This window comes from Calypte anna, chromosome 1 (assembly GCF_003957555.1).
Source record: "Calypte anna isolate BGI_N300 chromosome 1, bCalAnn1_v1.p, whole genome shotgun sequence".
NCBI classification, from domain to species: domain Eukaryota; kingdom Metazoa; phylum Chordata; class Aves; order Apodiformes; family Trochilidae; genus Calypte; species Calypte anna.
In genome coordinates, this window is record NC_044244.1 from 169,114,615 (window position 1) to 169,137,136 (window position 22,522).

Here is a 22,522-nt window from a genome sequence, read left to right on the forward strand (position 1 = left end):
TTTCTGTACTGCAAGTGGTTACTGGGCAGATTTTCATCAGTACTCCAACAAATCTGGATTTCTGAAATCTCTGCCAGAGCTGGAGCTGTGCAGCTGTGGAGAGAGATGAGCAAGGAGGTTACTTGATTGGCTGCAAAGAGCAGTGAGAATAATTTAAACAACGGCACCCAAGAGACAAAAGTGGGAGGTGGAAAGAAACCCCATGGGCTCTGCAGGCCAGAGGGTGAAACCCAGGATGAGAGCTGGAGAACAGCCTAGAAGGGTGGCCAACAGATGAGGGGGAGGACTGGGAAGGAAATGGAAATGCTGAGCTGCTATTATGACCATGAGAAAGCTCTGGGAGAAGGACACATGGGATGTGAGGAAGTTTGTGTTGGGGGGGTCATGTTTCCATTGTGCCTCCTGCCCCTCTGAAACCAGAAAATCAGGATGCTAGCAAGGGGTGGAGGTGGCCACCCCAAAAAACCTGTTGCTGTCTTACTCATCCTGTCAGAAGTACACCTGTCCTCTGCAGAGGGGCATGTCCAAAAATACTGACAGCCCATTCTTCATTCCAGTAGATATTTCAAGAATAAAAATGCCAACTAGCAAGAAGCAAATAGGCTGGAACAAGTGAATACCTGAGGAGTATCCCACCCCCTAGAACTTGTTGTGACCAGTCAACAAAACCAGCATGAGGTTTGGTCTCTACCAAAGAGCTCAGGAAGTTTGAACCAGAAGAACTGTTTTTATTGGGGTTTTATTGCTTTTTCTTCGTTTTAATTCTGCAGCAGAATATTTGCCGGAGGAGCTGGAGAAGCCAGTTTCAGTCCACAAAAATGCCAATGATTTATTTATTGCTATCATTTAGAGAAAGGGCGGCAGTTGCTGGTTCTGAATATTTAACGTGGCAAGGAAAAAGCAAGCCACTCTGAAGCCTGAGTCTTCCAATGAAGCACTACAAACCACCATAACCCCCTTGAACTCCCCAATTCAGAGGTTGAAGAGCTGTGGAAGTATGGCCCAGCATACTCACAGGAACTAAGACTTCTTCAGAGAGCAGCTCGTGTGGTGATGAGCAGCCTGTTGAAGAGACCCTTGGCTCCTCTGAGAGCAGTGACCTGCTGTGAAAGCCCAGGTAAGGAGGAGAGGTGCATTTGCAACTCAGAAGGCATTACCTGAATGATATTCATCTCAGGAAAATTGCAATTTCTTTGACTTCACGCATCATTTATAATAATTCCCAGGAGAGCAGCAGGTGGGAGAGGTTAGTGATTAGATCAGTGGTTTTGCCTGCCCAAAGCAAGCTATAGAGAGATGCTTTTTGAAACTGAAGGACTGTTCTTAGCTCACTTCCCCCCCATTCCTTGGCTTTCCAAGAGTCTCAAGCAACAATCTTCAGTCTCTCTAGCTACTGACTGACCCAACCCACCAGATGTTTCTCAAAAAAGCATTCAGGAGCAGCCAGGCCACAGCCACACAGGGGCAGAAGGGAAAAGAGGAAAAGACAATTTCCCATGCTTCTCATGTGTCGAGCTCTCTGGTAAAGCCCCCTCCTTCCACGTGTCACCTACTGCAGTGGGATTTCACTGCTGCTGTTGTCTGTGGAGGAAACATTCCTGGCTGCAGATGGGGCCAAGTGTGGTCAGCATCTGCTCTGACTCTCCCTAAGGAGTCATCTGAGGCAGAAGCTCTTAGAGCAGCCCATGCCTTATTCTGACCATCGCCAGCTGAAAAACACACTCAGCAGACTAAAGGGACCATCACCACCCCCAAAGTGTACAGAAGAAAAAAACCTCAAAGTTATTTTCCGAGGAGAACATTTCAAATCTCATAGCCAATTTGCACACAGATATATTCTGTCTGCATTGTTGTAAATCAATATTTAGAAACACACACTGTGGGTCTAAGGGGCGCAGAATTCAATAGCAAGATCAGTACACAATTTAGGATTGGCTTGACACTTCATTTTCTGAAAATCCCTTTTTGAATGCTTAAGGAAATAGCAATTGAAAAGGTGAATGCCCTGATGACTGGCTGTGGTTATATCCATCCTGGAGCCATACCATCTAGCAAGCCTCTCTCTGCCCATCATGACACAAGAGTGAGATTTAACCATGCTCGCAGTGCCTATCCACAAGCTGTCATCCCTGATTTAATGCTGGATGAGGTTTCCCAGGCCCCAGCTCAGCGGAGGTGGTGCCATTTTCTTCTAAAGCTTCCATTGTCCAGGTGGTGAAGGTTTCTTTCTCAGAAGCTGCAGGGAGTTCTGAAACTGCAGGCTCCCTGGGGCTCACTTGTGACCACAGTGTAAGAGTTAAATCACTGTTGTTGGTATGGAAACCCGGATGCTCTCGTCCCTTAGTGGAATACTTTATCTTTTACCCAGCACAGGGGCCTTCTTAATACCAGGCAATTAGGCATATAATGAAGGGAACACATTTGCATAGCTTACTCCCAGTAAAGGTTTCTACGAGTCACCCTGGGTGCACTTTCCTGGAGAAAAGCGTTGTTTCCAGAGTTGCTGGAAGGCAACAATAAATTGATTAGCCTCTTTAAAATTTCTCATAAAATTGTATTAACAAAACAGTAAATACGTTACACAGAGACCATAACCACAGGATGTTTACATAATGCCCGCTGTGGACGAGTACTAAATACCAGAAAAGACCTGAGACCCCCCCCGAAAAAGTCTGCGAGTTCTGGCTCTGACGAGGCAGCTAGAGCACCAATGGTGGTTGTTCTTCCTCCTCCTCCTCCTCTTCCTCTCCCCCTTCACATTTCAGCTTCGGCGCTGTGAACTTTGCTGGTGGTTATTGCAATTCCTATGGCTAGGCTTCCATTGTCGGAAAAGAGCTGGGCCAGGGAAGTGTTCAGCACGAGGCAATCCCCATCTGAAATGACAGAGTCCACACACTCCAGAACCGACCTGGGGGTCGCCTCCCACTTCAGGCGCCTCTGGTTCCGGTTGAGCTCCAGGCGGTAGGTGAAGTTGTCGGCTTGGGTCGGCGTCCCGATCAGCATCATGGTAGCAAAGAACTGGGGGTGGCCTTCATACTTCTCCTGCTTCCTGAGGACCAACAAAAACTGGTGGCCAAGGCAAGAGTGCATGATGATCCAGTCTGTGGGGGCGGGCAGGTGCATGTCCGTGGCCAGGAAGACGATCTCTGCTCCCTGAAGGATGCTGATGCGGTGGGTCTGTCTCAGGTGGGACACCACCACCTCCAGGTGGCCTTCCCAGGGGCAGGAGAAGAGCGGGCACGGGCAGGGAACCAGCTGAGGGTCGTGCACAGCTTCGTGGTGATGGCAGGGAGGAAGGGTGCCTTGCTCCGAGGAGGTCGGCGCAGATGCGCAGCGGGTCGGTGCATACTGTGAGAAGAAAGAGATTACACGTGATGGGAGGTGGGCCAGGAACTGGTGCAGATACCCAAGGTGCAGACCCTACAGACACCAGTGACCCAGTATCCCACTTTAGGCAGCACTGGTGAGGCCACCAGCAGCTCAGCGCTGCTGAAACCAGGCTGAGATCAATGGGGATCAAGGCATGAATCTGCACAACAAAAGGTGCTGGCAGCTGCCTTGTTCTCCAGAAGAAGAGAGAGCCATGATAAGTCAGTTCAAATGAAAGTGATGTATGTGTTTAAAGGGTGATTTCATTAGTTTTGGGGAAAAAAATCAGATTAGAAAGATAAAAAAATCCCAACAAAGCAAGGACAGCATGGGGCATTTTATATTCTTGCAACTCAGAGCAAGGAAATGAAATATGTATGACTTTATTATTCTTTAATGAAACACACTGGCAAATACAGGCATTTCTCCTGAAACAATATGTTTTATAACACCCATAATTTGTGAAATAAAAGTTGGTTTTTATTGTATTCAATGCTTTCTTTCTTTCTTTTTTTTTTTCAGTCTCTTTGTACTTAATTGATGAGCTCACATCCATAAATCTTAAATGTCTCTTGGAGGTGGACGGATGGCAAATTAAGGGCATTTTCATATTAAAGTTAATTTGGATTAAGGTAGGGCAACTAGCTGAAAAGGCAGCAGCTCTTGCAGAATAGTTCCACATGAGAACTATGAAGCAAATCACTCTGCATCTGTTATGGGGATGTTGTTGAAGAGAAATAAGCCAAAAGTGTATCTACATGTAACGCTATTCAGGAAGAGTGATGGTTGCCTGCAATAACTCTGTGCACAGACAAACCCTAAGGCACAGGCATCCTGGTCATGATTCATCCTATCCAATTTTAAGCCTTTACTCCAGCCACCCAAGACAGAAACCTGGTTACCTTGGACTGCCTCTGCAGCCAATAGAAGGAGGCATCTCTTCCCAGAGGCAGGTTCAGATCTTAACTGGAGTAATTCACCTTCTCATGGTGGCACTGGCTGCTGCCAGAGTGCCTGAGATCCAATCTGTCCAGTTGTTCCTAAATTTTAGATACTTAATTATAGGAGGACATTGTCTCCCTTCAAACTCCTTTGGAGATGCTTATAAGGACTATAGGAGTTGAGTATATATACATATATATATATGTATTTATATGTATATATACACACATATGCACATATATTTATGTATGTTTTGCTTCAACATATTTTTAGGAAGAGTCATATAATTCCTTGAATAGTGCCCCACATCTGCTCACTTTAACAAACGTACTCAAAATTGCAAGAACAACAATATGGTTCTAACATCTCACAGCTCTTCTCCTCCATGACACATTCAAGTCATAGCAGATCTGGGTTTTATTCACCTGTTTCTAAGCAGAGCTTTGTTTTAACTGAGGGCAAGCATCATCCCATATAAGAGGTGCCAGATATGTTGCCAGTGGCACGTTGCCTTCTTTCTCCATGGCTGCCACTTCAAGCACTCTTACTTCAAGCAGTTTATCTCATCAGAAGTTTCACTTTTGCTTTCCAAGATGTCTTGGAGGACAATCTCTTGGGTCAACTCTCCCAACTCTCAGATGGCCAGGAATTCTTTCTCAACCAGGATGACAAAGTCCTGGACCTATATTATCATTTTGTCAGTAGCTGCCAAGGGGCACAGTGGGCAGAGCAGGGCTGTGATCGCTGCTGCTGTGAAATTCATGGTTCCTCCCAAGACCCTGGGTGTCAAAAGGAGCTCTTTCTTCTTCCTCTGACATTTGATATGAGGAATAATTGGCTACTTAATCCAATATTATTGACCCTTGCATCTTTTTCTTTGGAGAATTATTACCTTGGTAGTACTGCTCTACTTTTTCCTTCCTCGTATTTTATTTGTTTTGCTGTATAAAATCCAAGAATATAAACTTTTCAAGAAGATAATGAATTGAGGACAGATAAATGACTCATTGTCTGGGAAATAAAACAGGTCATTATAAACTAATCGAGGTTTGTGGCTTCAGCTGCCTACTTATCGCGGTGGGATTACTGGTGGGATCACTTAATTCTACATTAATTTTTGCATCCCATTAGGATGAAAGTTATGGTTAATTTAAACTCTTTTTGGTGAAGGAGGCTATTGCAATGGCAGATTGTAAAAGCCTTTTAAAAAATCCCTGAAATGCTAATTGCCTCATAAAATGACTTCTAATCTCCCAATCTAATACAGTGGGTGTGAGCAATTACTTTCTCTCACCAAACTGTTAATGCAACATTAGTGATTATACTAATTAAAACTAATGAACTCATACTCACATGCTGATAAACCTCTCAACCACTGGGCAACTTCCATCCTTCTATCAGGTTTATTTAACTCCTCTTTAGTAAGATGAATCTTAAATTAACCTCTTGAATAATATTCAAAATTAGGTTTTGAAATGTGAAGCTTTATAGACTGTATATAATTCCTCTCCAAAGATTACCAGAGTAAGAGAAACCATTTCCACTAAGGTTGTAATTGAATTTAGAAATGCATTCTCCTAATTTGATAAGCATGCAGAGCACTGGTAGCTCATCCATCTAAACTGTATCTAAGGTAAGAAAATACAAGTATCTTCAAAAATCATTGTGTGACAAGTATGTTTCTATGGCTCATGAACTGGAAAAATAATTTATAACGATCAATTTATCCAATGTATTGAATGTACAATTCAATTCTTCTTTTTTGTACAATTTCTTCTTTTCTTCATTTGTGATAATTTTTTTTAATGTATATTCAAATAATCAAGATTTCCCTTTCACAGCTTACGATTTTGAAACATTTCCATGAGTCACTTCAGTAAAGAATTTTCTGGTCTGAGTTTGTTCATTTCAGGTTTATTGAAAATTCTGAAAATCCAGCACAAACCATCTAATCTATTTTTATTCTCTGACTCAATGAGAATCATCTTTAAGATTTGGTTTCTGAATTATTCAGCATTTCTGTTTCTAAATTCTAAATTTTGTAATATTCTGAAAGAATTACTTAAAATATTCCTATCTCTGAAATAAGAAGTCTCACAGAAAACTACTATTTCACTTTTACTTTTGAGGTATGAGTGTAACTATTGTGGTGCCTGTGCCCTTGTTGGTCTTTCATGCCTGTGAATTAAACCTCTAAAACTGATATGCAGAACGGACACAAGATGGTCACCTTGAGTGCATTTAAATCCTTGAATAAATATTTATGAACATTTTTTCCATGTTTAATCTGCTCTGCTATTGACTTTCCATCATTTATTACCCGATTACCTAATAAAATTACATTTATTATGTTGTTGTTTTAGTCTGGTGTTATTCTCAATTATCCTTTAGCCTGTTGGCTGATTTCAGTCAAATTTAACTATGTGATGGAAGTCTCAAAGACTTTCAATTTTTAACCAAAAGTATGACCTCTTTGCATCTCCAGGGAGGAACAGCTTGCCAATATTACGTTGTCAAATATGAGACAATCTAAACAATAGCAGTTTGATCCCAAATGTATTACAGGCACCATAGAACCCACGTGAGACAGTGTCTTTATGAACCAGAGAAAAAGCTTCAGCCAGCATTCTCCACATTAGACATGAGATAATCCCACCTCGAGACACCAAACCGCAGGAAACCAGGCTCTGCCACTCAGAAAAGAATTTCTTTTTAATGATGCAGCTTATTACAGTGTAATTCTCTTTCAGAAGAATTAATTTGGCTAAGAGTGATTTATAAACACATGGTGCTTTGCTTACTGGAGGAAAAAAAAAAAAAAAAAAAAAAAGTAGAGGTTATATTTGGACTCTGGACACAGGGCTTCTGGGTTGTGTCCCAACCTTTTTAAAGACTTTCTGCTAAAAATGCAACAAACTGATCAAAGTGTGATTCATCTGACTATGAGAAGGAGAGGGCAAACTCCAAAGAACAGCAGCTCCTTTCACAGCCCATGAGGAGCCCCAGAGGGCAATTCCCTTTATCCCAACAGATGCTAAAGGAACATCCCTCTTGACACCATATTCTACATGTCATCATGACCAAACTCAGGGCAGACCCACAGAGTTTTTACTGGTTTCAAGACGAGGAGCTGAAGGGCAGCCCTATTCCAGACAGGAGGGAGTTGTACCACTATGGACTTCTGCTGCACTTCAGATAACACAGTACATGAGGAGAGAGCTGGATGCCTGGTGACACAAGGGTGTAAATGTGTGGCTTCCTACAGCCATTACACCTAAAGTGTGCAGTGACTTGATAGAAAATCCAGGGGAGCATCAAAGAGGTAGATCCAAGAGGCAGAGATCTCCAAGAGGTAGAGAAGACACAAGAGTATCTCTCAGTTTACAGCTGCAAAGCTGAGGCACCCACCTAGGAGTAAAGGCTTTGGTTGTGCTCCTCGTGCTCTCAGGAACCTTTTGTATTTTAAACAGCAAAGATTTTAGGTCAGCTATGTTAAATATAGTGGAAACAGAGGCAGCAACCCACATGTCACCCTTGCTGGCTGAGGTCCTGGAGCTGTGAGGTGCAGGCACTGGCTACACCATGACCCCTCAAGCACTCTTCATCAGCTTCAAACAGGAGAGGAAAGGTGGTTGCTGCCCTGAGCAGCCAAATGTCTTGCAAATAAAATCCTGACTTGCAGACAGGGAATTTGCTAGCTGCAAAATCACCCCAGGGGAAAAGATCACCCTGGGGATCTGGAATAAAACAAGGGTGTGTGGCACCCCAACATTGTAGAAGAAATGCTGCTCAGTTCTTCAGAGCAAAGGTTAAACATCACCTTTCTGTGCTTCCCAGTGCCCCCCAGTGTTGTAATGGGACCCTGGATGCCTCATTCATACTTTACAATAATGCACATAATGTGCAAAAAAAAAAATCAGCCTTTTAAATGCCTATGATGAGTGAAGAGTGTGCAGAGGAGAACATCCCAAGGAGTGAGAAGGACTCATTTGCTGCCCAGTCAGTAAGAGTTTCTGACAGCAAAATAGGTACTATGAATAACCTCCCTTTTCCAGACACCTTACATCTATGCAATGTTATCCAGTGATCACAAGGAACTTTTCAAACACTCATTAAATGACCCATGGGCTGGGCTGTTTGCTTGGAGCACTCCATGGTGCAGTCTGACGGTCACCAAGGTAGAGCTTCTGAGCAAGGTCACAGATAAAACAGCAAAGATGAAAATAAAGCCACTGGACACACCAGCCAGCTTGAACTAGCAGAGAGTGGTCCCTCTCTCCCACAGTCCATCCTCAGCACACCTTGAGACATTTCAACCTACTCCTCCTCCAGAGAGGGAACTCACCTCCTCCTTCTGTTGATTCAAATTCTTTCTTCTTCAGCTGAGGCTTTCTTGACTGGATTATAGGAGGCTTGGTAGGAACCATGTGTGTTCATGGGAGCTGTGACCTTCAGTGGGAGCTGAGGTTTGTGAGGGGCTGTTCACACCCCCTGTTACAGACCCAGCACCTGTGCTGACACTGCCTTCTGCTCACCCCACTCCAGGATTCAGCTTCCTATTGTGCACAGCTTCATAAAGCTTACACTGGTTGAGATAAAGTCCAATTCAGGTATAAATTTTTAAGGTATACATTAAATTATATATACACTTATGTAAACACATATTAATGTCTATATATAGACTTATAACATGTACAGGTCTGCTTCTAATGTTTTTGAGAATCATGCAGCTGTGGAATCACAGAATGGTTTGGGTTGGAAGAGACCTTGAAGATCATCTACCTCCAATCCTCCTGCCATGGGCAGGGACACCTCCCACCAGACCAAGTTGCTCAAAGTCCCACCCAACCTGGCCTTGAACACTTCCAATGATGGGGCAGCCACAACTTCCTGGGCAACCTGTGCCAGTGTCTCGCTATCCTCAGAGTAAATAATTCCTTCCTAATACCCAATCTAAATCTCTTCCAGTTTGAAACCATTAACCCTTTAGCCATTAACCCATTAACCATTCTGGTACCATTTTTATTTAACAACAATGTGAGCTGGATGGATAGATACCCAGGCATTTTGGTTATGAGATTATTTTTGCTGTCTTTCTGAGAGCAATCCCAAATGTGGCACTGCATTAAAAACAAACAAATCAACAAACTCTGAGAAGAGTTCATTTTGTCATGTATTTTTTCTTCCTTGAGGGTCATTGCCATGGCTGTCTCTCTTTGTGCATCACAGGCATCTGTCAGCTGACACCTGGGATGTTGAGCTGAAGTACAAAGGCATTATTATTTACCAGTTTAGGATCAAGGAATTTAGGCATGGAGAAAGTAAAGAGCCAAATTTACTGACCATATTTTGTTGCTTAGCTTACATCAGAGCCCCTGATTTTTCATAGAATTGCCTTCTAGAGCACTTGATATTTTCAAAATGCAGCCTCCATTAACCTCAGATGCAGCTACAAGTGATTAAACTACGCATAAATCAGGTTTAAGAGTTTAGGTTGAGCAACTCATAAGCAGAGATCAATTGACTAGAAGCCATCCATGAAGAGCTCACTGTAAATTACTCTCTGGTATCCTACAGGGCTTTCCAGTCAGAGGCTGTAGTGGAGTCCAGCTCTCCAGGACAATCTGTTCTTCTTCCTAGCCACAGACACCATCTTTCTGACCATCTTTCTGACCTGCCACCTCTTGTCCTCCATCCTCCCAGGTGTGACAAAGGACAACAAGGGATGCAGCCACCCTGGGGGTAGGTGAGCAACCTGGAAACATGCTGTGAGAACTTGGTGGATTTTTAGTTTTGACCTAAAAATTTCTGCAAGCAAGGAGGGACGTGGGCTTGAAGCTTTGGGATGCTTTGGCGGAGAGCTCCATGGTGCCCACCAGGGTTTCTGTTTAAACAAATAGGCATTTCCTTTGCCAGTGACATGGGCCACTTAATCAGTTTTCTTAGTGTCTTCCTCCTCTTCCCTGGCTTCTCAGGGTCTGATTGTTTCTTCTTATCTGTATGGAAACTGCCTCCAACAATTTTCTAGCTCTCAGCTCCTTTCTGTCTCATAAAAGCTTTGCCACCCACTAACATCCACCTCCATATTACTTACACCCACCACACAAGGGCAGATGCTCAGGAGAAGTATAAAGGTGACATGAAGAAACTAGTGAGTCTTTTAATCCTGCTCTTCATTTAATACCACTTTTACTATTTTTTAGTATGCTAATGAGGTTTTGTAAATCTTTCAGATGAAAGAAAAGAGAAGGAAGGAGAAAAAACGCCCCTAACCCTCAACCTATTTTGTCAAAAGCTGTACTTCAATATCTGAAAATAAGAAGCCCAAGCCAGCATCATGTTGGGGATTTATTTAAAATTTTAATTACACAAAATCCTATTTATTATGAATGCATCAGTTGAATTTCTTAAGTACTGAATATTAGCTGCAGCTTTGGCTGTGGAAGGGTTTGTTTTCCTGACTATCAAATGGCAGCAAGAAGACAACATCAAGCTCATTTTGCTAATCTCTTTTTGCAACATAATCAGACACGACTTGGTGACACAGCACATGGGATGTGTTAATGCCTGTCCTCATGCTAATTACACACCTCTAAGTATGCAGAGAAAATGCTTCTTTACTCCATGTCTGCACCATAGCATCACATTTCTCTGTATCAGAGGACTTTGAATTTCAGATGAGGCTATACAGTTTTAGAAGTATTTTTGAGAAAAAGTTGTTTGTTTTTTTTTTTCCTGGTAGTTCTAGATGTAGAAAAAATATGTTACAGCATTTTAAATGGAGCCCAGATGGAAAGAAAGACATTATTCTCAAATTAAAATCCCTTGCATGTTTCTCAAAAATCAAGGTTTTCAGCAGAAGCTGTCATGCAGTCTTGAAGTGCAAGCAAAAATTATCAAGAAACTTGACATTCTTCACTATATTGAGAACAATATAATTATAACAAAGCATAGCCAGTATAAAGTATAACAAATATAAAGCATTTCAGTCTTGCAGATGCTTTCTGAGAGACACCCAGGCACAGACACCAACGGGGTGGAACAAGGTCATGCTCTGCAGCTCTCCAGCTTTAACACTGTGCTTGGTGGATCATTCCCAGCCCAAGTGGGGGTATACTGAAAGTTCACATGTTTCAGGCTGAAGGGAAACCCTTCAGTCACCCCTGCACTGACTCTCAGCCAAAGATGGGTTATGGACACCCAGGCAAATGATCCTGGTTTAGGTGCTGTGTTGCTGTGTTTGCTGGACCTTACCTGAGATCACTTTCTGTGCTTCCTTTGAGGAAGAAAATACACTGGGTGATTGCAAGCAAAACCAAGCACACCAGCAATTCCTGGGGAACTTCTGGCTGTGTTTGCTAACCAAAATAAATTAAAGCCACGGAGGTGAAATGGAATAAATGGAAACATCTGGAACTGTGGAGGTCTGGCAGGTTGGCAAGTTGGAATGTATCACCTACCCTGGACTAATTGCCCTGTGGTAACTCTGAGAGGTTAACTGAGGATGAACCTTAGATTTAAGATCTGTAACAACAGGAAAGAGGCACACTGGCTTTGAGTAAACACAGTATGAGACCATGACTGGGGGAACAAATAGGAATAGACATGCTCAGAGAGCCCAGAGCATCCTTGTCCAGTGGAGTTTATCCTGCATCCATCCTACCCTCACCTATATTGCCTTTCTGCTTTCTGTTACTTTGATTTGGGACAGAACCAGTGGCTTCCTAGAAAATTTGGAGGGCTTTTTAAATGAAGGGGAACAATATAAGAAGACAATAAACTGCTCCTGTTCCTCAAGGAGAAACCCATGAGGGTGCTCTTGCCACTAACTTTTAAGACTTTGGCAGAGGCATCCAAGAGAGGAGCTGAACTGAGGCTGTGTTGGTGCAGCAGTGACTGACTGCCCCTGTCACGAGGAAGTGCAGATGGTACTGGGGATGAATCCAGATCCTGCATTCTGGGTTGCAGCTATAGTCAGTAATAGAGGTGGAAAGGGTGAGTAGCTGCAGGTCAGAAACAAAGTCTTCTTCCTCTGCTGGTAGTGTAGGGTTAGTCAATTTACCTCTCTGATTCAGTTCTGGGAGACCCTGAAACACCTCCTGGCAGACTGCCCAGCCTCACAGAAGGGCTGGAGCCAGTATGGATTTGTAGAAGGTGGGCTGGAGAGTGGGACATGCCCTTGGGTACTGATTTACTACTTGAATTCCCTTTGCTGCATTTTAGGGCTGGCACAATGCAGTGATAGTGAACCAAAGCACAGTGTATCTGATGTTGTATTGCAACCACTGGTGCACTTGGGTATGGAGACATTTACCTTTTCAACTCTGTGAACTAGAAGATTTTATACCTTGTTTAAAGCAAAGGTGGTGCTTCTAAATGCCATTCCCTTTGGCCACATAGGGCAAGTATCAGCAGCCAAGGCTCTTGCTCCAGAAGGGCAGGTTCTGGCCACTGTTGATCACCAGAGCACTCATGAGGCAGTGCTGGTTATGGACCTGGGTGATGTAGTGAAGTGAGTGGCCTGCATATGTAGAAGGAGACAATCCAAAATGTAAAATTATTTGAAGATTTATTTCACCATTTATCCACTTTGTACTTTGGATAAAACCAGTTAACAAATTGCTAAACCATTATAGGCCCTAATTAAAAGCAAAGTTATAAAGTAGTTCCAAGCTGTATCTGCTCTGTCTGATGGGGGAGGTAGAGTTCATGAGAGCCCTATATCTGGCCTATTGGTTTTGTGGTTTATATTCACATTGCAAAAGAAATTAATATGGAGAAGAATTAAAAAAAAAAAAAAAAAAGGATAGGAGAAATCATTGCCCACTGTGCTCATAAACTTACCAGTTCAGACTGCCTTTAACAACTCATCATCCAATATTCATTTACAAGTTACTACAGTAACAGCATGTCCCCAGGAGCAGCAGATTTGCTGGTGTCATCTGAGATAATTAGACCATATCCACCCCGAGACAATCGAAATGCTTTCCTTCCATCAGGCAACCTTCAGCTATCACAATTATATGACATTTAAATTCACTAACTGCTTTCAGGAACACACCCCAGGAGTGCCAGAGGATGGCAGAAACATTCCCACTCTGCTGGAGGGAGGGGAGAGATGAAGTGGTGATTGTCGAGCAAGCCTGCAACCTCTCTTGGTGGAAACAATGCCTCTGATCCCATCCACAGCCACCTCCTGGCTGAGGACCTGCTTTGTGGTCTATGGCACATTTTGCTCTTGCAAGTGTCACAGGGTAATCTGCAATTAAACCCACTCCAGGCAGGTCACAGCTGAGTTCAGATCCTGGGCTGGGGCCACAGAGGTGGAGCAGGGAAGCAGCACAGGGCACATGATGCTGCTCACGTTGGCTCCTGTCCTCTGTCTTAGGCTGTGAATGTGATGAAAAAGTCAACATGAGCTGGCAATGTCAGCTTGCTGCTCAGAAAGCCAAACATATCCTGGGCTGAATCAAAAGAAGTGTGATCAGCTGGTCAGGGGAAGTGATTCTCCCCTTCTACTTGGCTCTCATTAGACCCCACCTGCATCCAGCTCTGGGGTCCCTGGCACAAAATAGACATGGAGATCTTGGAATGGGTCCAGAGGAAGACTACAAAGATGATCAAGAGGGCTGGAGGACCTCTTTTATGAAGGCATGCTGAGACCTGGGTTGTTCAGCCTGGAGAAGTGTCCAGGAAGACACTGCAATACCCTTCCAGTACCTAAAGGGGCCTAAAGGAAAGCTGGGGAGGGGCTTTTTAGAAGTCATATAGTGACAGGACGAGGGCATGATTTTTAACTGACAGTGGGTAGATTTAAATTGGGTATTAGGAAGAAATTCTTTGCTGTGAGGGTGATGAGACACTGGCATGGGATGTCCCGAGAATTTGTGGATGTACCTTTCCTGAAAGTGTTCAAGGCCAGGCTGGATGGGGCTTTGAGCAATCTGGTCTGGTGGAAGGTGTCCCTGCCCATGGCAGGGGGGTTGGAATTAGATAATCTTCAAGGTCCCTTCCAACCCAAACCATTCTGTGATTCTATGATCTCTGTAGCAGCCATTAAGCAAAGTATGAGACATAATTTTCTGTTAAGACTTTCTCTGAGAGCTGTGTCTGGAGGAATGCAGGAGTGGCTTAAAATTTCAGGCTTCAGTGGCAGCTACTTGCTGGGTGAAGGCTGTAAGGCACCTTCATATTCCTATCAATATAGCTTCCAGGTACCTCCATACCATAGCTTCCACTGGTACCAGCAAACAACGGGCATCTTAAACCCATCCACAACAGCCTGGTGTTACAGAGGTCATGCTCAGGTTTCACTAGGAAGAAAATAGGTAAAAATAAATTGTGCTGGACTCAGAGCAACCCTGCTTTCCCCCACACATCCCTGCCCCTTCCCCACTAGTGACATAGCCCTGACCTTTCAGCTTATCCTTCCTCTGGTGCCTGCAACTTGTCTCCCTGTGACAAGAGATCAAAAATTCATCATCACTCTACTGTCAGCTGATAGCTTGGCTTGGTTTGTGCAATCTTAAGAAAGGGCAGGGCACAAAAATCAGCCCAGAAAACCAAAGTGAGACATTTACCATGAGTAAGTGGAATAATAGAACAGATTGCCCAGGGAGGTAGTTGAGGTTCCACCCCTGGAGATATTCAAGGTGAGGCTCAATAAGGTTCTGAACAACTTGATGTACTTGAGGATGTTCCTGCTTACTGCATAAGGGTTGGAGTAGGTGACCTTTAGAAGGTCCCTTCCAACCTGAGCCATTCTACAATTCTATTATTAGCTTTGGGCATGAAAAACAAACAGTAAGTCTGGGGAAATTTTTTAGTTTGTGCAATGTATGTTGATTCTTTGTTGATGTACTCTTTACAGTAAGGAAAGGGACATTTCTGTGGGAACATTTGGCTTGTGGCACAAAAGCTTCTAATTTTGTGCAAATCATATCCTGTTCCTTCTTCTTCCTCCCCCTCAAACTCTCAAAGAATGGTTCTTCTAGAAGTTTTCTGCACACAGGGAGGATGCAGGTGGAGAAAAAGAACAGAAAGGGAGGTTCAGCTTAGTCAGAAAAGACAATGTTCCACCTACAGAAGGAAAATTATCTCTATTAATAGAATGAAAGTTTAAAGGATTTTGTTGGGGAAAAAAGATCAAAACCAAAAAACAAACCCTAGAGCCCTGTAAGTTAACACTCATACTTGTGGAAGGTACAGTATTTACAGCCTCCAAGTCTGCAGAGCTTTGCCTGAAGAAGGATGGTAGCACAAAAAGCAAACATGTTCATTTTCCTCTCCACCTGCCCTGTCCAAATGCCTCAGATCTGAGACCAAATGTTCTCCCCTAACCAGGAGAGAACAAGTCAGTCTCCATGCTGGGGAGGGAATCTCCTCACATGCCCTGCCAGCATCTCCACTGTGACCCCATGTGCTACCAGCAAGAGGGATCACAGAATCACAAAATGGTTGCATTGGAAGAGACCTTTCAAGCTCATCTGGTCCAACACCCCTGCCACAGGCATCTGTCCCCAGATCAGATTGCTCAAAGCCCTGTCCACCCTAGCCCTTAACACTTCCAATGATGGGGCATCCACAGCTTCTCTGGGAAGCATGTGCAAGTGCTTCACTGCACTCTTTGCAAAAAAAAAAAAACTAAATTAAATAATTCTTTTATATGTTAAATCTAAATCTACCCTCTTTGAGTTTAAAGTATTGCCCCTCATACTGTCACTACAGGCCCTGATGTCTTATAATCTCCCTTTAAATGTTGAAAGGCTATAATAAATTCTCCCCGGAGCCTTTGCATCTCCAGGCTGAGCAGTTCCAATTCTCTCAACCTTTCTTCACAAGATAGGTGTTCCAACCCTCTGACCATTTTCACAGCCCTCCTCTGGACCCACTACAACACATCCATGTTCATGTCCATGTCCATATCCATGTCCACATCCATGTCCTTCTCATGTTGGGGACCTCAGAGCTGGATGGAGTACTCCAGGTGAAGTCCCACCAGAGTGGAAAAGAGAGGGGAATCCTTGACCTGCTGGCCATGCTGCTTTTGATGCAGCCCAGGATGTGGTTGAGGTTCTGGGCTGCAAGCACATCCTACTGAGTCAGACCTATTTTTGTTCCACTTGTACACCCAAGTTCTACACCATTGGGTTGCTCCCAGTTTATTAATAGTTAATTAAGCCTGTATTGACACCAAGGATTGCCCTAACCCATGTGCAGAACCCTACACCTGGCGTTGATGAACTTCATAAGGTTCATGTGGGTCTACCCTGGGTGGGTCAAACCTCTCTGGGTGGCATCCTTTCTCTCAAGCAAATTAGCTGCACTAGTCAGTATGGTATCTCTGCAGATCCTACTGTCTATGTCACTGATGAAGATATTAAATAGTGTTAGTCCCAGTATGGATCATTAAGGGACACCACTTGTTACTGGTTTCCAGCTGGATATTGAGCCATTGACTGTAACTCTTTGGACACGAGTATCCAGTCAATCCTTTACCTAACAATCCATCCATCAGTCTCATTTCTCTCCAATTTAGGGGTAAGATTGTTGGGGGACACACATGGACATTTTAGAGTCTTTGCACTGACCAGGTAGATGATACCCATAGCTCTTCCCTTGTCCACTGACACAGTCACTTCATTGTAGAAGGCCACTAAATTAGCTGGGCATGATTTGTCCTTGTTCAAGCCATTTTGGCTGTCTCTAATCACATCCTTGTCTCCTATATGTTTTGACATATTCCAAGAAGATGTGCTCCATGATCTTACCAAGAAATGATGTGAGGCTGACTGGTTGGGTGTCACCAGGAGATGAACAGTCCAGAGGGAAGAGACCTGTCACCCAGTGGACCTGCAGCTCCAGGGGTTTAATTATTTTTAAAGTCAGGAAGGTTCTTGTTGGAAATCCATTGGTGTGGACTGTACAGCTTCTGGTCATAACACCACAGGCTCCTTCTGTTGGCTCTGGTCTTTCTGTCTCTCCATCCTAAAATTTTATATTTCACTGCAAGTGTAGCATTGGAGAAAGGGGGCAAAAATGACACATTTCTTATTCAAAGCCATTCTTGCATGTTAATGTCCTCCCCTCACACTCCCATTTGTCTTATATGAAAGTTTTATGTTTTAAATTCAGCCAAGTCCTCTCCATGCAGGCAGTTTAATATGTGTTCTTATAAACTTGTCTAGCTCTACAATACTTCATACTTTGGATGTCATAAAAGTGAATAATTGCACAACGATTTGGATGCATTTATGGGTTTTGAGGATTTGAGAGAGGGGTGGTTTGGGGTTTTTTTTAGGGTTTGTTTGTTTGTTTGCTTTCTGGGGTTTTTTGGGTTTTCTTTTTTTGTGTGTTTTGCTTTTTTGGGGGGTTTTTTGGGGATTGTTTTTTTGTTGTTGTTGTGTTTTCAGCTTTCTATAGAGAGCTTTTTATAGAGCTTTCTGTGTGACATGTTATTGAACAAGATGCCAGACCACTCCTTTCATCACATCAAAGGCATCTGAGCCTTTCTTTCTCAGGACAAATCTCTCTCCTTCTTTCCAAAGAGCTGCCAGGGCTGGAAGAGGGAGGGAGCTTGGTGGCTCAAGGATGGGACACAAGGGAAGATCTCCTCCCTATCTCTCAGGCTGCAGTTCTGCCTACCTGCTCCTTGGGCCAGGGTGCAGGGGGGTGAGGGTGCAGGGGAGTAAGGATGCAGGGCTGCATCTCCCAGGGCTGAGGCTGCTGAGGTCCCAGCTGCAGTCCCCACTCCCTGTTGAGATGTTATCTGGGGTGGACAGCATGGCCTTGCTGCAAGGACCACCTGAGTCAGCTGGGGTGGGTGTTCCAGCCATTTGTGGTTTTCTATAGGTCTAGGAAAGCCCTGGGACCATGCTTAACAAGTAGGAATGGCTGTGGGGTGTTTTACACAGTCTGTCAGGCCAAAGGTATGGATCAGGTGTGTAATTACTGCAGGAGGGATGCCCACACTTCCAGGTGGAGCTGCTCAAGAGTTCCTGAGGCAACACTGGAAGCTGCTTGCTCCGTGAAGGCTGATAGGACACCTCCATGCCCTATCAACATATCTTCCATCTGTCTTTAAAACCCTCCTTTTCCCTCCTTTCCACCATCTGAGCATGAAGGGATGGCTCAGCCCTGCAATTTCCAAATCAAAGTCAATGCATACTCAGAATAACATCTTTTAGACACATGGAGCTTGAAAAGCCTTCAAGGAGAAGGTTAGTGTTACTTAGCAGAAGAAACACTCTTGAAAAACAATTGGATAAATTCTGGGTGGGCTTTGCCTCACCTCAAAGTATGTATCTAAAAAACCAGACATGCTACTTACCTGCATCTCCCTGAACAATGAAGATGAGATGGAATTCCACAAAGCAATTCATCATCCCTATTTTTAAACATGTCTATCTTCAGGGAAAGGTGAAATTACCATGCAGAACCTACAGGAAGGAGGTCCTCTCCTCTCCTCTTCTCTCCTCTCCTCTCCTCTCCTCTCCTCTCCTCTCCTCTCCTCTCCTCTCCTCTCCTCTCCTCTCCTCTCCTCTCCTCTCCTCTCCTCTCCTCTCCTCTTCCTCTCCTCTCCTCTCCTCTCCTCTCCTCTCCTCTCCTCTCCTCTCCTCCTCTCCTCTCCTCTCCTCTCCTCTCCTCTCCTCTCCTCTCCTCTCCTCTCCTCTCCTCTCCTCTCCTCTCCTCTCCTCCTCTCCTCTCCTCTCCTCTCCTCTCCTCTCCTCTCCTCTCCTCTCCTCTCCTCTCCTCTCCTCTCCTCTCCTCTCCTCTCCTCTCCTCTCCTCTCCTCTCTTCTCCTCTCCTCTCCTCTCCTCTCCTCTCCTCTCCTCTCCTCTCCTCTCCTCTCCTCTCCTCTCCGAATACATAGAATCACTGGGGTCACTGGGCCAGGGTTGGACATCCCTTGAGCTGACACATTTTCCTCCCAGCTAAGGGCTAGGCATCCTAATTTTCAGGCCTCTAGATTTAGCAATGAAATAAAACTAATTTACAGCTCTTGCCATTAGGAGAACAAATTTTCATCTCTGTCCTTTGGGTGAGAGTCACCATAACAGATGAATGATTACTGACCCATGATACCTATTAGAGATTTCAGTTGGGTCATCTCATTTGTTGTTTTAACATGAGAAATTAAGCCCTAGCAGAGCTGTCACAAAAATTGAATTGATAATGAGATGAGCACTGCCTTTACCAGGCCCTCTCTCAAGAATTACATGCAGTAAAAGCTCAGTGATGAGAGGACCTTGAGCCAATGGCCTGAATCACAGAGTTAACTTCAGGGCAGGCAGTGGAGAACCTGTTTCCACAGAAAGTTCTGAAGCAATTAAACTGGGAAACTTCCCACTCCCTTTCTGTCACTGCAGTTGTAACACATTAATTGAAAATGCTCTTTTCCCAGAACTGTTTTGTCTTTCTGGTGGACCTGAGGATGTGAGATCAGCCTTGCAAAGTTGGACCTGCAAGTCACATCTCTTTCTTTCTTCCCATGTCAGCTTTCTCCTCATTCCTCCTGTCTGTGTTGCACAGAGACTTGCTTTAGCTTTTGGGCTTGCTCCAGCACCATTCACTAAAATTATATCAAGTATTGATTGGTAACAGATATATTACAGGGGCAATGCTATTGAGGATACATTAAGTAAATGGAGGAGCAAGTCCAGCCTGTTTTCTTCCTTTCTCCCTGTTGCTGTTTATCAGGAAGGCAATCAGCAGGATCTGTATCTGTCATGGCTTAAGCTGGTCAGAGATCATCCAAATTAATAGGGTATGGAGAAGATTTGGTGTTGTGTTAAATAGCTCTGGACCTGGCACTGTAACACAGTAGTTACACAGATGATCTTTTGAAATGGAAACAGTTCAAGGAAAATCCCCTTGTGATTCAAGAAACTCCGCATTGTGGTGATCTGCCACACTGCTTCTTGCTTCATTATAACTTATTATTGCTCGGTATTTTATTTTCTTTCTGTACTTAGAAAGGTGTCAAACACTGGTGGCAGTGATGGCTGGATACTATTTTTCAAGCCATGCAACTGGTTGGTGAAATAGAAGTGACAGTAAGGGAAAAGGAAGGGGAGACAGCTGCAGCTACAGGCAATAGACATCAGGGTGACACTGGCAGAAGATGAGAGGAATGTGAATTTTTCAGGCTGAGAAACTGAGGTAAAAAACAGTTTTAAGCAGCAACTTTATACTAAGATATGTAGCAAAGTAAACTACAGATCTTTCTTAGCAGTCAGATATGAAGATGAGCATCAGTGACACCAGTAAACTGACTGGCAAATGCCCTTATACTGTAGTTCCTTGCTACTGGCCTTACACAAGTATCTGTAGTTAGAGGAACGCAAGCTGAACATTCAGACAAGCCTGTATATGAAATAACATCCAGATTAAGTTAAAGCATCTAAAGCTGTAGAGCAACAGAGTTACAGCTAAAACTTCCTTCCCAGCTCAGCCTGCTCTTGTCCTGATTCTGGTATGACTTGGCTGCAAGGGAGCTGAGGGTGAAGAAGCCAGACTCAGAGGAGGATGTTTGGTTTTCAACACCTACACTCAGCTGAGACAAATCCCACCCTGCTCCTGCCTTGGTTCCTGAGCCTCCTGGCCTTCCTCAGCCCTTTGATTATGTTTCTTGCTGCCTGGCTCCACACTGCCTTGTTCTTGCATGGTCTCAAACATAGCCCTTCTGTTGCCCCCATGTCCTTCTTCTTATGAGTACCTTTAGGAACTTAGACTTTTCTAGTAATATATCTGCTCTTCCTTGAATAGCTGAGCCATGAGACAGGATCAGTAAGATCTCACTCTAATCTTTGCACACTTTCAGAGTCTCAGCTGGCCAGCTGGAGTACCTCCATGCCCTCTTCTTGCTGTGTGAAGATGTGCTTTATGGAAGACATGAAGGCACAGACCCCAATTGCTGTGCACAACCAGAATCAGTTGATTGTGTGGTTTGTTACACATATACAGCATCCTAATATCTATTGATTGATCTACAATTTGCACCTCAAAGTGCTCTCTCTACTACCATAAAACCTTATCTATCCATTCCCACCGGAGGTACATGGTACCAGGACGTAACATCAGTCAGATGGCAAATTCCTTAAAGTTATTTACAGCTCTTTGTTCTTCTTCAGGGTCAGTGAGTGCCAGGGAATTTGCAGCACTCCTGTATCCCACTCAACCTTCTCCTCTCCTCTTCTCCTACATCTGCTTTGACACTGACTGTCACGCTGACAAACTCTGTAACACCTGATGCCTTGTGTGAAAGAGTCCAGTGCCAAAGCAAGCATCCCTGTTTTCACCACGGCTTGCAGCCTTTAAAGGACAATGATGCACAGGTCTTATGTGCAAGGCCTAAACTGCCAAATAAAGAGTGTTTAGGGGCAGGTCTCTTCCCAAACTCAGGTGACACTGCCTAACTTAGACACAACCCTTGACTGAAGGGACAAAGGCAATGTGAGCCCTGAAGGTGATCAAGGTCCAGACCTCAAATTCAGACCTCATCTCTAATTTATCAGCCTTTATCCAGGTCAGAAAAACAGACCAAGAGCCATTCCCTGACACTGAAGACAAGTGGTGCAGCTTTTCTTCATGTGGTTTTACTCACCCTTCACACAGAGTGGACTCTGCATTGTGCCTGGTGGGAACAGTCCCTGGTCTCTCTGAACCAACCCACCAAAGAGACCACTTGCTAGCATGGGCCATATCCAGGGAGATGCTGGGCATCACACAGCATGGATAATTGCAAGCTGGTGCTGTGTCCATGGCCTGCTACAGCTTGGTGGATAAAGTCATACACAGATTTCCCATGGCCAGAGGTGGCTCAGCTTGTGCAGGTTCACATCACAGGAGTTCATGTGCTGCCTCCCAAGCCCTTGAAGGTTAATGGTTGCACAGAGACTGCCAGCCTTCAGGGACGTCTTTTGGCACCTTTCCTAAGCCCTTGGCCGTTTGGAAGGGAAAATAATAAGCACTTTCCTGTGGAAGGCTCTTTTTTTTTTTGGCATCTTGTGACAAGATGCAGCTATGTGCCACGTACGTGTTTGTTTTCATAATGCACTATGTAAAAAAAACCATCTTTTCCTTCAAGTGCACATTGTGTCAGCAGCTCTTTTGGACTGATTTCAACTCCTCAGCCTTGCTGCAGCTCTCCTACAGCTAGAAGAGGGCATTCAGGCCTTACCTTCCCTGTCAGCTGAAGAGTCATACCACT

The 22,522-nt window shown here is 44.1% G+C and overlaps 1 protein-coding gene across 1 annotated transcript in view; it reads right to left on the reverse strand.

The window, feature by feature from the left end:
• Nucleotides 1-2,717: 2,717 nt before the first annotated feature.
• The window catches only part of SIAH3 (siah E3 ubiquitin protein ligase family member 3), a 50,262-nt gene continuing 30,457 nt past the window's right edge, over nucleotides 2,718-22,522 (reverse strand). Inside the window, exon 2 of the mRNA XM_008492775.2 lies at nucleotides 2,718-3,348. Coding sequence (XP_008490997.1) covers nucleotides 2,755-3,348 — 594 coding nt within the window. The 3' untranslated portion in view covers nucleotides 2,718-2,754. The remainder of the gene's footprint in view (nucleotides 3,349-22,522) is intronic.